General features: G+C 38.9%; 1 protein-coding gene across 2 annotated transcripts in view; it reads right to left on the bottom strand.

Moving 5' to 3' along the window:
- LOC126184615 (galactose-1-phosphate uridylyltransferase) overlaps positions 1-17,507 on the bottom strand; it is a 190,707-nt gene that overhangs the window by 35,901 nt on the left and 137,299 nt on the right. For both annotated transcript variants that reach the window (XM_049927072.1, XM_049927071.1), the window contains one exon: positions 5,427-5,643. In XM_049927072.1, coding sequence (XP_049783029.1) covers positions 5,427-5,643 — 217 coding nt within the window. The remainder of the gene's footprint in view (positions 1-5,426; positions 5,644-17,507) is intronic.

Below are 17,507 nucleotides of genomic sequence, written 5' to 3'. Positions count from 1 at the left end.
AGTGACAGGAAGATGGGGAAGTGGTCACTCCCACACAGATCATCATGTGCTCTCCAGTGGACAGATGGGAGAAGTCCTGGGCTGCAAATTGATAAATCAATGGCCAAGTAACTATCTTGAGCCACACTGAAATGGGTGGCGGCCCCCCATATTTAGGAGGCACAGGTCGAACTGAGACAGTAAAGTTTCGACATCTTTGCCTCGGCCAGTAAGCATGGTGTCACCCCACAAGGGGTTAAGGGTGTTAAAATCTCCCAAGAGTAGGAAAGGTTTAGGGAGTTGATCAACCAGTGCAGCTAATACATTCAGGGGTACTGCACCATCTGGGTATACATTGCAGACAGTCATTTCCTGTGTCGTCTGTATTCTGACAGCCACAGCTTCAAGAGGGGTTTGAAGGGGCACAGGTTTACTACAGACTGAGTTAGGACATAAACACAAACTCCACTTGACACTTGATTATAGTCGCTATGGTTCCTGTAATATTCCTTATAGCTGCGGAGGGCAGGGGCCTGCACTGCCGGGAACCAGGTTTCCTGGAGGGCAATGCAGAAAGCAGGTGTAAAGGTTAACAGTTGCTGTGGCTCAGCCAGGCAGTGGAAAAAACCGCCGCAATTCCACTGGAGGATGACATTATCATGAGACTGGGACAACATGGAACACTCAATGAGGCAGTTTATGCCTCAGGGTCACCTGCTGACACCAACTTTTTTCCTGACCAGACTATATCCATTTTGTCTGAGGGCCCGGCACGATAAAGGTCCTGAGCGGATGCCAGAATCTCCATCCCATAGTCACACATAGAACTTGTAGGTAGCGATGGTGTGAGTGCCACTGCAAGTTCCTTGTTCTTAGGGGTCTTCTTTTTCGATTTCTTGCACTGTTCCTTGGGTTTCCCTGGCTGGGAGGACATCACTGAATCAGTCTCCGGGACTGAGGATGAGCGTGAAGCCCTAGGACCAGCTGCTTTTGGGCTCTTCAGCACCTGGTGGATGTCATCTTTCCGACTAGCAGAAACCTGGGAAGGGAGTGCCCCAAGGGGCCCCTTCCTAGCTAGAGGAGCACCAGAAGCCTTATGCTTCTCTGGCTCAGAGGTGGAGACTGAAATCCCCAATGGTTGGGGGGTTGTTGCTCTCAAAGTAGGTGGTGCGGGAGCAACAGGGAGGGAAGTGCCCCCACCCCGCACCATCAAGGTGGCAGGTGTAGTCTCTCGGTTTTGAGAGGCGACAGGAATTCGAGAAGCTGATGGGGTGAGAACTGTTCTCATAGCAGTGGCGTATGAGGTCATAGCCACAGGATGTAGGATCTCAAATTTCCTCTTAGCCTCAGTGTAGGTCAGTTGGTCCAGTGTCTTACATTCCATGATTTTCCTCTCTTTCTGTAAGCAAGGTGAATGATGCTCTCCGCAGTTGACACAGATTGGAGGCGGGGCGCAAGGAGTAATCTCGACAGATGGGGCTGGACGTACAGTGGGAAGACATATGGCCAAACAACCAGCACTTAAAGCACCGCGTTGGGGGAAGGACATACGGCTTGACGTCACAGCGGTAGACCATCACCTTGATCTTCTTGGGCAATGTGTCACCATCAAAGGCCAAGATGAAGGCACTGGTGGCAACCTGTTTATCCCTCGGACCCTGATGGACGCGCCGGATGAAATAAACACATTGCCACTCTAAATTGGTGCGCACTTTGTCATCAGACTGCTAAAGAAGGTCCCTGTGGAATACAATACCCTGGACCCATATTTAAGTTCTTATGAGGCGTGATGGTAACAGAAATATCCCCCAACTTGCCACAAGCGAGTAATGTCCATGACTGGGCAGAGGATGCTGTTTTTATCAAAACTGACCCAGAGTGCATTTTGGACAAGCCCTCCACCTTGCCATACTTGTCCTCCAAATGCTCCACAAAAAACTGAGGCTTCATGGACATGAAAAATTCCCCATCAACTCTCATACATACGAGGATACCGGGGCAAATTAGCTTCACTGCCATCCTTAGCCTGGCATTCCTCCCATGGGGAGGCTAGGGAGGGGAATGACTTGGGGTCATATTTCTTACTATTGAAGTTAGACTTTGCCAGCTTAGAGACTGCTGGTGGCAGACCATCAGCAGATGACGTACTATGCTTCATGGCGTGTCATCTGCCCTGATGCCACCCACTCGGACCAGGGGCCCTCACATTGGGCACCACACAGCCGCAGCAAAGGCCACCTGGCAGGATGGTCACTGCTGGGAGTCCCAATGCACCAGGGTGTGATGATGATGTTTGGTTTGTGGGGCGCTCAACTGCGTGGTTATCAGCGCCCGTACAATTACCCAATCTTTGCTCAGTCCAATTTCGCCACTTTCCTGGATGATGATGAAATGATGAGGACAACACAAACACCCAGTCATCTCGAGGCAGGTGAAAATCCCTGACCCCGCCGGGAATCGAACCCGGGACCCCGTGCTCGGGAAGCGAGAACGCTACCGCGAGACCACGAGCGGCGGACTAATGCACCAGGGTGATGGGCATCTACTCCTTGGAATATGTGGGGAGTTAACGGCGCAGGCATCGGCAGAGTGTTCCCTATGTTGTCAGGGGGCTACAACCAACTGGATACATGGCAGCCCCACCAAAACAGACTGGCTACCATGTTGGATACAAGGTACAAAGAAGTCCGTGGTCATCGTCGGCACAGCAAATGACACTGCATAGTGCATTGTGGAAAATGCACCCAGGTAGGTGTCCTCGCCCAAGAGATGGAGAATGGGCGGGACTGCAATGCGATGACGAGAAAGTGCGCTAAAGATCTCAATGCATGATGGACACGATGCACCATGTAAGGCGCCCTTCCCCAATCAGCTCACTCTTTGGGAATGTTTTGAAAAAAGGAGGTCAAACTCTACAGGGGACCATCACATAAAGGCTGAAAAGTGTGAGACTCCTTTTAGTTGCCTCTTACGACAGGCAGGAATACCTCGGGCCTATTCTTACCTCCGAATCCACAGGGGGGAAATAAGGTGGGGTATAAGCAACACCCATGTATCACTCTTTTCTTAATTATTGCCATTGTTTGATTCAACTCTTATAGTGCAGTATGGTTTCTAGACAAGTTATAGATAACCTTTTGTTCCCTGTTTCTGATCCCTGATAACTACAAAATTCCAGTTAACACTGTGAATTGCTTTCTCTAAATCAATAACTGTTATAAATTTGGGTTTGATTTTCTTCAGCTTATCTTCTAAGATAATCTGTAGGGACAATATTGCCTTGTGTGTTCCTATATTTCTGCAGAACCCAATCAGAACTTCCACCAGGTTGGCTTTCACCAGAAGTTACATTTCTCTGTAGATAATTACTGTTAATAATTTACAATAATAATTGATTACAGTGATAGTTTGGTAATAATTACCCCTTCAGTACCTGCTTATTTTGGTATTGGGATTACTACATATGATTCTTCAAGTCTGTGGATACCTCCCTTGTCTCACATGGTCTGCATACCAGGAGGAATAGTTTTATCACAACTGGTTCTCCCAAGAATATTAATGCTGAGGTCGTCTGCTCCAAGTGCCTTGTTTTGATTAAGATATTTTAGTGCCCTGTAAAATACTTCTCACAGCATTGCATAGCCCATGTCATCTTCATCCACCTCCACTTCCTTTTCCATAATTTCATCTTCAAATTTCTTTCCTTTATATAGCCATTCCATTTATTAGTTCAACCTTTCAGCCTGCCCTTCTTTGCATAGTACTTGCTTCCCAGCTGAGTTCTTGTCATTCCGACATATGTTTGTTTTTCTATACATGGCATCTATTTTTCCTAGTCCTGGATGCTTCTAGAGCTTTTAGCTAGTACATTTGCTGTGTTTTTATATTTCTTTCTTTCATCAATTACATTCAATATCTGACACAATGGAAAATCCAGATGGAATAACAATATGAATCAGCCTATATTGTTACTTACCACACAGAGGAGGCAATGAAGAGCAGAACACATTTAAAACACCTGGACATTGTATTCTCTGGGTGCCGCGTGAAAGGCTACAAGGCTCTTGTAGGTTTTCTACCTACTTGTTCATTCATATCCTCCAGGTACTACAGATTACATTCTGCTAACTTGCCTACATACCACACACACGGAAGTTACCCACAAACATATAAGGACCTCTATGATGTCATGTGAGAATTGAATAGCCTATTACCTACAATAGGTACATACTTTATATATTATGCATTACCATTCTTTAAATATAAATTTCAGTAGAAGCCATGTGCCATTGTTAACAATGTAAACAGTGAGTGAAAGTTATTATTGTGTAGCAGTTTCACTTCCCAACTGCATGTGAAACAGAACAGGTGTGCCAACTCAGGAGTTCAGATTAACATTACTGTAATTAATTTTGTTTGAAGAACGGTTTGCTTATGATAGAAAGTATAATGACGTCTGGCATGCAGTCTAATGTTATAGTATAATGTGAGTGCCAGGAAGACAGTAACTAATGGAAAGTTAGTTTCACCTGCTGCCAGTGATTTGTAAAGCAGTGCAGTATTTTCCTCCGTTCTCATGAACCTCATTCTAGGTGTGATGGTACAGCAAACAGTCAGCTGCAGTGTAATGGTGTAAATTTATGTAATCACAATACTTTTTGTGTTGTTATGTACCTAGGAAGCATTACAAAGTTCATTTCAGTCATGTGTAGATTCCTTGTTGCAATTTTCACACAGATTAGCATCATTTCCATGTATTTTTTATGGAAGGAAATATAAGCACAAAAATTTTAAAATAAATAAAAGGTTAACAAATGTTGATGGTGTTAGGACAGCAACCAGCCACAAATTTACTTTCAATTCCTTTATTCAAAGTATACCGTTACCAGTTTCGAATCGTAGTGATTCATCCTCAGACAGTTTACACGCTTTCTTTATGACATGTGGTGTGTTTTTTTACAGATTAATTGTCGTGAAATGTCAGTTTCGAGTGTTTGATTTCATAACATTTGTCCAACAGATGTAAATGCATTCCCACTGAGGATGAATCACAATGATTCGAAACCGGTAACGGTATCCTTTGACTAAAAGAACTGAAAGTAAATTTGTGGCTGGTTGCTGTCCTAACACCATCAACATTTGTCTTCAAACAACAGCCACGGTCTCCATCATGTAATCATATGACAAAATTGCAAATAAAAGGTTATATCATCTTCACCCAAACACTGACAGTTTTCCGACACTCTCACCAAAATAGATCAACAGTTATTCATAAAGCAGAGCACTATTATCCCCTATTATTAGCATGATGATTGGTCACTAAAGAGCACATAACGAGAGACAAAAAGCAAACATCATTAGAAAAATAAATTTGTTATCACTTATATTGTAAATGTAAATAGGAAAATTTGAGGTTTCAAGGTATGATTTTTGAAAACTGAACTCACCATGCCAGCCCATTGAGTATGGAAACGATGTCTGGAATAAATTATCATATCTTGTAGTTAGTCTTTTCATTATGCTTGCTAAACTTTCTATCTCATCTTGCGTTAGATCAGTCATTTGTTTAATATGAGTTCGAGGAAGGATCATTGTCTCAAATGGCCATACAGCCCAATATGGAACTAATACCACCCAGTCAATATTTTCTATAACCACGCGAACCTGGAGAAATACAACAAAATGTTAAACAACCACCACACAGTTTTATACTCTTTTATATAATGTTCCAACTACAAACCACTTTCCTGAAACTATTATTTCTATAATTACGGTAACAACTGATCAAATTTTAGCACTTGCTGTTCATTGTGGTATCACACAATACCTGGAAAAAGATTCTCACTTAAAATAATTAAAAAAATCACAGTTGTACATGAAAAGCACAAAATTGTTGCTGTTGCACAATATCAATTAATACTGAAGAGTCTCTAACTGCAATGAACTGATTTTAGTGAAAGTAAACATGCTAAACACATTTATAAGGAAAGTCATGAAATGAATTCAAAACTCTGTACTAATACCTGTTACACCATGTTCATATAAAAGCTAAATGTAATCATTAATACTATAAGGTACGGGGAGTGGTTGCAATTTTCAAATTCTCATTAAGTATTACATAGTATTTTGAGAAAATCTATACACAAAAGGATCAAGTGGCAACCAATAAGATCTATGTGCATCAACAATTTGGCAGAACTTTTTTGTAGACCTCTTATTGATGTAGAGCTTAAGTTACTCACAAGTTTCATTTTATGCCAATAAACATAATTAGGCAATTCATTCTCAAAATATTCATACTTCTAAAAACATTATAGTTAAAGATATCACTGCATTTTATCATGAGGACAATGAGACAGTCCCCCCCACCTCCTGTTCCATCATTCGACAGCACGACAGCAGCATGAAATGCTGTAACCTTCTTTCTTTTTTACTTTCTTGAGGCAAGCAATTAGTTTTGTCTATTCTGAGACTAAAGCTGTGGACATTAATTCACAGAATGTGGTTACAGTATGGAAATAGCTGTCTCTGTGGAGAAAAAAATTCGAGTTGATAATTTTTTTTAAAAAGTCGACTTGTATCTATCTGTGATGAAGAGTGTTCTGGTAGGCCACCCACTTTGAAAATACACATGAACATTGAGACAGTTGAGTGAATTATTCTTGATTATTGTTGTGCCAGAACTCATACTGGGCATGGCATGGTACAGCACTTCCAGTTGTCCATGAATCTCTTAACTATGACAGAGTTTTGACTAGCTACACATCAACTGACAAACACCAACAGGAACATTTGCAGATTTTGAAATCTCATTTAATGCACTTTGGAGAGGAGGACTTAGTCACACAGTAACAGGTGATGAGATGTGAGTCAATCATCGCAAACCAAAGCATAAGCACCAGTGTAAAAATGTGTATCTTCGGTTAGAGCAAAAAATTTCTAAAGGGAAGCTTCTACAAGATGAAAGATGAACTGCCAAATCAGTACATTCCTGAAAGTCAAACAGTGTATAGTGACTGCTACTGTAAGATCTAAGACCCAAAATCAAAATGAAGAGGAGAAAGGAAACTTCGAAAAGGTGTTGATTTTGATTTAGAATATGGTTTTGTACAGCTGGGAAAACACTCCATTACAGCCAAAATCTTGATTTTGAGCTGCTGGAGCATGCATTGCACAGTCATGACCAATCTCCTGGAGATTTTCAACATTTTTCATCTGATGAAGGAGCACCTGTGTGAATCCAAGTTTTCGTCAAATGATGAGGATGGAGATGATGTAACAGTGACACCACAGTTACTTATAAAAACAGAACATTTCACACCAGAATCAGAGACACTGGGCAGAAGTGTATGCAACTCGAGAGAGAGAGAGAGAAAGAGAGAGAGAGAGAGAGAGAGAGAGAGAGAGAGAGTACGTGTGTGTGCGCAGAGGGGAGGGGGAGCGGGAGGGGGGGGGGCGCTGCTGGTGCCTGCTATCTATTAGGCTGGGGCATACGTTCGTAGCATTTTTGTTTTGCATGTTGATGTTCTGGTTGCTATGGGTTTGTTTATCAGTTACCACATTTTATTTGTAGTCTCCCAATTACTATTTGAGTTTATGTATTGTCATTTGCAGATAGTGGGTGGGGCTGTAGATGCTAGAAAATGGAGTGCCAAGTGTAAAAATCACTACATTTCTGACATGTTCTTCTGTTTCGGTTCATTACAGGGGTGACAGAAACAAAGGCAGGAAGAAACATTTGAACCATGTATGTGGATAATGCCGCTGGACAGAGCTTGGCAAGAAAATGGTTTTCTTGTTTCAAGGTGGATCATTTTGACATTAGTGACTCTGTTCAGGAAGACCTTCAGCATTTTATGAAGAAAACACATTAATACAGAACGATCCATGTCAGTGTACTCGAGAACTGGTAAATGCGATGAACTGTGATCATTCCACCACCGTGCAACATTTGCAGGCAATGGGGAAGTTCGAAAATCTAGTGTATGGGTACCACCCGCATGCTCTAAGCCAAAATCATAAAATTTAGTGGGTGGCCATATGTGCGTCTCTGCTTGCTTGACATGAACTGGATTGTAAACAACACTGACCATTTCTATCCTGTATCGTTACTGGTGATGAGAAATGGTGTCTTTATGCTAACATAAAGAAAAGTAAGGAAAGGCTGAGCCCAAAAAGCAGCAATTCCCTGTACAAAGACCTGTGCACATCCACAAAAGACAATGTTATGCACCTGGTGGAACAGCAACAGTGTAGGAGTAGGTCTAATACTGAATAACAAAATAGGAGTGTGAATAAGCTACTGCAAACAGCACACTACATGCATTATGCAAGATAGACACAAAGCCGACATGCACCACAGTAGTACAAGTTGCACCACAGTAGTACAAGCTTTTATGCCAACTGGCTCTGCAGAGGAAGAGATTGAAAGAATGTATGATGAGATAAAAGAAATTATTCAGATAGTTAACACTTTGATGACTAGGCAGCTAGGGTGTTATTCAACTGGCTGATATTGTGCTTTCTCACAGCTTTTCTGAATTTTGTGTAGCAGGTTCTACTGCACAGAACTTCAGTCAGTTTATTGTATTTGAAACAGGCAACATTTTTCTATGAAATACTGCAAAAAAACACAGTTAACATCAGTGACATTTTCTTCATATTTAAATAAAAATGCTTTCTTTTCACAATGAAAGAAATTTCTTTCTCATATTCCAGTCCCTAAATAGAGATAGGATTACAAGTTGTTAGCACTAAAAATGAACTGTTTGAAAATGTGGTTCTTTACTGACAATTACTTAGTTACATTTTTCTTGATATGGAAAATGACACAGTATTTTTGGAAACAACGTCCTACATCACATTCTTCACCATCATAGCCAGCGCTTTTCCTTGCTACTTTCCCACATCTTTCCTTGCTTCAATCAGCATAAACCTTACATCTCCTCTGAGGCCGTTCTGATATTTCTGTAGCCAGAATTAATTTAGGAAAATGTCTTCCATGGAATCTGTTTACAGGTGAACTATTTTGAGTGGAACTTGATTCAACCAGGTCTTCTTTGCTCACCAGAGTTTCTGCTAACTCAGTTCTGAATTCAAAGACATTTGCTACTAGGCAGATATTTTTATACATAATACACAAATTTATTGTCATCATTACGACCAAGCAAGAAATCTCTTCCACTACTTTATTTCCTTCCTCTCTGAAGGGTAGTAGCCCATTAGCTGGGCACTGTAGTCCACACAAGCCTTGTTGTTATTATTATATTGAGTGTTTTAGAAAACTGCTCAAAGATATGAACTGGAAAGATGTTTACAGTGCTCATGACACGAATGAAAAATATAACACATTCATGAACAATGTCAGTATCATGTTTGAAAACTGTTTTCCTCTAAAAGTTACTCAAATTAAACAGAAGTATATAATAAAACCATGGATTACACAAGGAATAAAGATTTCCTGTACGACAAAAAGGAAAATGTATCTGTTGACCAAGAATAGCTCAAATGCTGATGATTTACCTAATACAAGGAATACTGTAAAATATTTAAAAAAGTAATTCAGACATCTAAACAAATGCACTACGAGAAGAAGATAGCAATGTCAGGGAACAAAATATAAACAATATGGGATATAGTGAGAGAGGAGACTGGTAGAACCAGAAAGGAACAGGAGCAAATAGCAGTAAGGGTAGATGTCACATTAGTAACCAATGGGCATAGTGTGGCAAATCTATTTAACAAGTACTTTATATCCATTACTTATAGAATGGGATTGTCAGGATCAGTAAATAATGCCCTTGAATATCTGAAACTAGCCTTTACAGATAGCTTCAGGTACAGAAATATGTCACTCACTTCCATAATAAAACCTATAAAAACAAATCATTCTTGTGGTTATGATGAAATATCAACAAAGTTAATTAAGGCATGTTCTTGTGAGTTTAGTACAATTCTAAGTTACTTGTGTAACCAGTCAATTATAACTGGAACATTTCCTGACTGGCTAAAATATGCAGATGTTAAGCCTCTATTCAAGAAAGGGGATAAAGAGATACCATCAAACTACAGACCAATTTCACTTTTGCCAGCATTCTCAAAAATTTAAAAAAAGTAATGTACAGGCAGCTTCTCAACCAACTGACCACAAATAACATATTATCAAGAACACAGTTTGGATTTCTGAAGGGTTCTGATATCGAGAAGGCTATTTACACCTACAGTGAAAATGTACTTAATTCATTAAATAACAAATTACAAGCAGCAGGTATTTTCTGTGATTTGTCAAAGGCATTTGATTGTGTGAACCACAAAATCCTTTTAAATAAATTAGAATTCCATTGTGTCACAGGCAGTGCTGCAAAATGGTTCAAGTTATACCTCGCTAACAGGAAACAAAGGGTGTCAGTACAAGGGACTAGTGAATTAAGTCATCAGTCATCATCAGAATGCGAAGAAATTACATGTGGTGTGCCACAAGGATCCAGCTTAGGGCCATTGTTTTTTCTTGTGTACATTAATGATCTCTCATCAGTTACACTGCCAGAAGCAGAGTTCATTTTGTTTTCAGATGACACAAGTACTGCAATAAATAGTAAATCAAGTGTAGTTCTAGAAAGATCTGCTAATGATATTTTCATGGATATTAATACATGGTTTAAAGCCAACTCACTGACATTAAACTTTGAAAAGACTCACTATATGCAATTCAGAACCTGTAAGAGGTTTCCACCCAGCATATGCATAAAGTATGAAGAAAAGCAGATAGAAGAGGTTGACAGTCTTAAATTCCTGGGATTACAACTTGATAATAAATTCAGTTGGGAAGAGCACACCACAGAATTGCAGAAACACCTTAACAAACCTGTATTTGAAAATCGAGTGTTAGCACACACAGGTGGCATAAAAATGAAAAAGCTTGCATACTTTGCCTACTTTCATTCCATAATGTCATATGGTATAATATTTTGGGGTAACTCTTCAAGTCAAACAAAAGTTTTCAGTGTCTAAAAGCGTGTAATATGTATTATTTGTGGAGTAAATTCACGGACGTCCTGTAGAAACCTCTTCAAAGAACTGAGTATACTAACTACTGCCTCTCAGTATATTTACACCTTAATGAAATTTGTCCTAAATAATATATCTCTTTTTCCAACAAACAGCTCAGTTCATACATACAATACCAGGAACAAAAATGATCTGCACAAGGACTTAAAAGCACTTACTTTAGTTCAAAAAAGGGTCCACTACTCAGGAACACTCATCTTCAATAATTTGCCAGCAAACATAAAAAATTTAGTTACAAATAAAGATCAGTTAAAAAGGAGCCTGAAAGACTTACTAGTGGCCAACTGCTTCTACTCCATTAATGAATTTTCTAATAGAAACAAACAATGTATTGTATATATTCATACTACTAGTATTGTTATTTCAGATTTAAAAAAAAAAAAAATAATAATAATAATAATAATGACATGTTCCACAACCACGAGGATCTCCTCAGCAAGGATCTATGGAACGAAAAACTAATCTAATCTAATAATCCAAAAATACAGTCAGTTTTCATATTCCCTATCATTTCTAATATTTTTTTCTGACATTTACAGTGGCTGCAGTCATTTTGTGTTTCATCCAAAGAAATACATCCCTAGAGTCTTTCAGTTTTACAAGGCAGCAAACTCTCTCATACAAAAGTTCATTTTTTCAATGTCTGGGCAACTGGAGTTATATGGAATTCCAATGTGGACGAAAAGCAGTTCGGACAAGAAGAGAATAGAAGCTTTTGAAATGTAGTGCTGCAGAAGAATGCTGAAGATTTTATGCATGGGTCATGTCCTCTATTCAGGATGTCATGGAAAGGGTGCCTTTCCTCTCCCGACTTCAAAATCAAGTTCCCTTTTTCCTCTCTATATGAACACAATAACTCATGCTTTATTTAATTAATAAGCAGTAATATGTTTTCTAGTGCACAAATATTAATTGCAGTTTTGGTTATTTTTAAAAACTGTACTGTAAATGTAGTGTCACGTGAGCATTTTCAGACAACAATGTTTACTGTAAAATAATAGCATGTTCTACAATGTAATATGTACAAGCTAAATTTACAATATTTATGGTGGGAATATTTGTCTTACATTAAAATAATATGGAACTCCTATTCAATATATGCAATTCACTTCAGTCACTTGGTGACTGAATATGTTTACTTTGTAATGAACCACACAGTGAGAGCCAATCTGGCATTTGGATATTATGACCACATGCCATGTATCCATAAGGTATGTAATTCAACTTATGCACTACCACAATTACTCTGAACACTATTATCTTATAAATTGTGTTTCATTCATTCTAATGTTAGTTCTTTGTACCACAGATCTAACTGATGATGCTGTTAAAGCAAAATGTGTAATAAGGAGTACAATAAAAATAATTTAAAAATAATTTAGCAACCCAGACAACAGTATATTATTGAGCGCAACATGGTCGAAGACCAAATACAAGACTTTACGTCCAAAGTAATGAAATATGTGCCTGGTAAGGCAATCTGAGACCTTAACATGTGATATGTGTCAAGACATAACAAAATGAAGAGTGTGATGCAGATTAGATTTAATAAGATATGTTTAACGTAATTAAACGAAGTTGAAACTGCAGAACTTGTCAATGTCAGCATTACAAATCAAACACGATTCCAAGAAACATGGGTGAAGAATGCAATTAGTAAGTAATACACACAAAGTGAAACATCTGATCAATAGAGAAGCAGTTAAATTCCATGTTATTCTATGATATATTTTAAAGCTCTTGCAATTTACATTTTATTAATATTTTGAGCAACAAAGGTGAAAGCGAGAATAGATTTATATTTTTAAGACATCAGCAGAAGCTAAGAAAACTACAAGCAACTCAAATTATGAAATGCACAGGCTGTGAAGTGCAGATAAACATAAGTCTGCAGACAGGGTAATAAATTTAACTGACATGGATCTCAGTCACAAGGAGGATACATTACTACAGAAAGGTTTACAACATAATATAGCCCAGAATAAAAATCAACAGTCAGTCAAAAATATCACTGCTGAAGTAAAATCACTTAGGAGTAAGCAAACTGCCTTATTGTAAACAAGCTGATAGGGCTGTTTTAACTAACAAGGCACTCCATAGTTGTTAACAGGAAAGTTAAACATGCATTCTCGATAACAGGACTTTTAAAGACTTGAATAGTGAACTAGAAATGAATCACGTTCTTGTCAAAAAGACAGATAAGGGGAATGCTGTCATTTTAATTAATAACAGTGATTACATTTCTGAAGCGGAATTTTTTTTTTTTCCAAAGATACTGATATTTGCGAAATTAGGAAAAATCCTCTGCAGACTTTCCATAAGAATCTTAAACAAAAGATTGTACACTAATTTTCTTTTCAAAGACAATAAGGACAAGAGGAAAATCAATGTCATGAATCCACAGTCATCATTGCTTCGTGTACAAATGAAGAAGCTACATAAACCATATAGGTAAATGAGACCAATAGTAGATAACTGTACAAGTCCAAATTATAATGTGAAGAGGATGTGCAACAGAATGCTGTGTGAGATATCATAACATACACTTAGTAACAATAAAAGTATAAAAAACTGTTATGAGCATGTATCCATAATGGATAACATCAAACTGCCTGAATGTGTAAAGTAGCTTTCATTTTGATATAGTCAGTTTGTAAACTAACATATCAGAGGGATGAAATAAATGTGTGTTAAATATATTGACCATGCTGATAATGAAAATAACATTGTAAAACTCAAATTAGCTCTTGTTTCCAACTTAAAGGGAGGTGCATTTAATTACACAGGGTGTTTGGGGATGAAAGGTCAATATTTTAAACAGTGATAGTATAAGTAATTCTGAACAAAAAATGTTATATGAACATAGGTCCACAAATGCTTCATTAGGGAGGTACGGGTATTGAAAGGAATTTTAATTCTGTAAAATTGATGTGCACACATGAACACATACGCAATACAACTGGACGTAACGTGATGTGATTTTCTTGCAAACAAAGTATGGGTACATGCCATGTTTACGCTATACAGCCTACCACATATTATGGTCATGTGACGCACATATTACAATCACCCGTTGTTTGTGCAGTTGTGTGGTGTAAGCTGCATTGTGTAGTATACCGGCAACGGATCGATTAGCTGCGTAGTGTATGGTGTTAACTGTTTGCATAAAAGCGCTGCTAACAATGCCACAGGTCTAGAGTAACGAGGAATATGCCGATATGGTGTATGTTTATGGTTTCTGTGACGGTAGTGCTACCACTGCAAGAGAAGAATAGCACAGGCACTTTCCGACTCGACGATTACCTGATCGCAGGGTGTTTACCAAAGTGTTTATCACTTTGCTTGCAACAGGCTCTCTTCCAAGTAGACATTTTTCATCTGAGCATGCATGTCAACAAACTTTGAAAGACCAGGAAGAAATTATCGCAAGTGTTGAGTGAAGTCCCGGTACATGCATACGAAGAATGTCCCTGCGTATGAATGTCCCACAGGCGTGTGTATGAGAAACATTACATGCGGACGAAGCCCAGTTTTCACGACACGGAATAAACAACACATGCAATAACCATCTATGGTCACAGGAAATACACACGCTTCAGTGGGTAGCAATTTTCAAGCTTGTTTTGCCATAAATGTTTGGTGCGGCATGATCAGTAACCTTTCAATAGGTCCACTTTTTATCAATCAGCAATTGACAGGAAAAAAGGTACCTGCATTTTTTGGAAAATTCGTTAGTGGAATTATTGGAAGACATTCCTTTATCCAAGTAAACTGGAATGTACTTTCAACATGATGGTGCCCCTACACATGTTACCTTACATGTGAGGAATCATCTCAACCTCACCTACCCTAATCACTGGATTGGCCGTGGTGGTACTATTAACTGGCCTCCAAGATCACCTGACCTCACACCTTTCAATTTCTGTTTATGGGGTTGGATGAAATTGTGTGGGGCGGCGGGTGGAGTAATTGTTATTAATGTAATGTAGAATGTAATGTAGAAAAGATGCATTTCCCAGCCGATTAGCAACATATGTGGGGCGGCGGGTGGAATAATTGTTATTATATGTTTTGAATTTATGCTGTTGTTTGCCGTTCTCAACACTGGCTCTCTAACTACAATATTGGCAACCAGAAAGTGATTAGCAAAACGTGAAGCCTGTAATTAGAATTTCTAGTGCCCACTTCATCTGAGAAATACACTTATAGCTACAGCTTATAGCTCTGAGGAATTAGGAGATTGTCTGGGATTCATAATCAAAAACGATTCTCTAAAAATGTTCACTATATTCTGAAAGTCACAGACCAAAAAAAAATCCACACAATCCAACTACCAGAGCAGTTCAGAGTCCAATGCGCTGATGCAACTATAACTGTTCAAATTAAAGGTTTGAGTGAATGCTCGCCATAATTTGATGATAATGTTCATCAAACGCCACGTTAAATAATGGTAGAATGTCCGTCCCGTGGCGGCACGTGAAAATACGACATACGCAAAGTGAAGATAGATCATTAAAGTCATCCCAGAATTAACACTTCACTCGAAAACGATTTCATGGTTACGCGTATCCCGAGTAACTTATTACGGCATCCGAGGCTGTTTATAGCAATGATACTGATGCGACGCGACTCCCGGCACAGATGGTGCGCTAATCAGCGTCTGGAGAGAACTGGCGCCTTTTTTTCTCACGCAGCGTTCTTATATATAAAGCCGCGGTGTGGATGGCTAAGGGAACGCCTGATCAAATCGGCTCTCCCGACTAGCCGCTGGGCTAGTAACGCACCACTTTAAGTTATCGAATAAATCATCGCTTCCTTTGCAGATGGCCGATGAAGCTCTCAATTTAAATGTGCAATCAGCACACAGGTAAGTAATCATAATAAAAGTCTGACGTGGCTATGTCAAATATTTTAGGCGAGAGAATTAATTTAATTACACTACACGCAGTAGACGAGCTCTGAACTTGCCCTTTGGAGATACGCTATCGCTATAGTTTTATAGTTATTCAGTTGAAACTTCTCACATCTTTATGATTATAGCGGATCTCCCTTCTACTTAAGTTTAAACATCCTAGCTTTATTTATTCGCCTACTTAATCTATCTTTCTTCCTTAATTTTTAAGACAAAAACCAGAAAATCATGAATTTCAACTAAAATTTTAATTTGTGAGATCCAGAATACTGTTTCTACTAAATTATTATGAAAAAGGAATCTAAATATAAATTTTTAAGTTTCTAGCTCTTTTCTGTTGCGCCAATGATTTTTACAGAAAAACATCCAAATTTCGAAAATGGTTAAAGTTATTGAACTGATATTCAACACATATTGATTTAGTATTACTCCTGACATGCTAGAAACGTTTCAGGTTATTTACTTGATTTTTAAAGTATTGCACAACATTTATGACGGCAGAGCTAGTTACAGCGGACTGGCTGGCACACAATGGAAAGACTGATGTGAATTTTATACGGCGTGAGTAGGCTGCTTCCCTACAATTGGAGGTTCATAAAGTGAAGGTAAACACATGAGATGAACCTGCTTCGTCATATCATGGACGCTGCTGAATTGATTAGGAACCAACCACAGGCAACTGACCAAGCAACACAACATTTTAGTACTAGAGCGCAAAACTGCATTGACGTTCATGGTGGTATATTCGAACCTCTTCTGTGAACTGTACAACATCTGTATGATAAGCATTAAAGCCATTTGTAAAAGACGTGGTACATCTTTTTCAACTGAATTCATGTAACATGCATGTTATAATGCATTATGTACTAAATGGGCCAGCCGGGGTGGCCGAGCGGTTCTAGGCGCTTCAGTCTGGAACCGCACGACCGCTACAGTTGCAGGTTCGAATCTGCCTCAGGCATGGATGTGCGTGATGTCCTTAGGTCAGTTAGGTTTACGTAGTTCTAAGTCCTAGGGGACTGATGACCTCAGATGTTAAGTCCCATAGTGCTCAGAGCCATTTTACCATTTTTTCTTTTTTTTTGTACTAAATGCAAAGTATATAAACATTATGCAAAAATGTGTAACATAACTGTAATTCTCTGTGACGTAGTTTTCAAGAAAATCACTTTACGGTCCAGTTGTATTGCGTATATGTTCAAACTGTGCACATCAGTTTTGCAGAATTAAAGTTCCTCTCAATACCCATACCTCCCTAATGAAGCATTTGTGGACCTATGTTCATATAACAGTTTTTGTTCAGAATTACTTATACCATCACTGTGTAAAACATTGACCTTTTCTTTCCAAACACCCTGTAATTATATTTCATTTGTGTAAATTGTCAGTCCCTTCCCATTGTTGTTGTTGTTGTGGTCTTCAGTCCTGAGACTGGTTTGATGCAGCTCTCCATGCTACTCTATCCTGTGCAAGCTTCTTCATCTCCCAGTACCTACTGCATCCTACATCCTTCTGAATCTGCTTAGTGTATTCATCTCTTGGTCTCCCC

This window comes from Schistocerca cancellata, chromosome 4, assembly GCF_023864275.1.
Source record: "Schistocerca cancellata isolate TAMUIC-IGC-003103 chromosome 4, iqSchCanc2.1, whole genome shotgun sequence".
Taxonomy (NCBI): Eukaryota; Metazoa; Arthropoda; class Insecta; order Orthoptera; family Acrididae; genus Schistocerca; species Schistocerca cancellata.
Note: the sequence above shows the minus strand (reverse complement) of the source record. Positions and strands in the feature narration are given on the sequence as shown.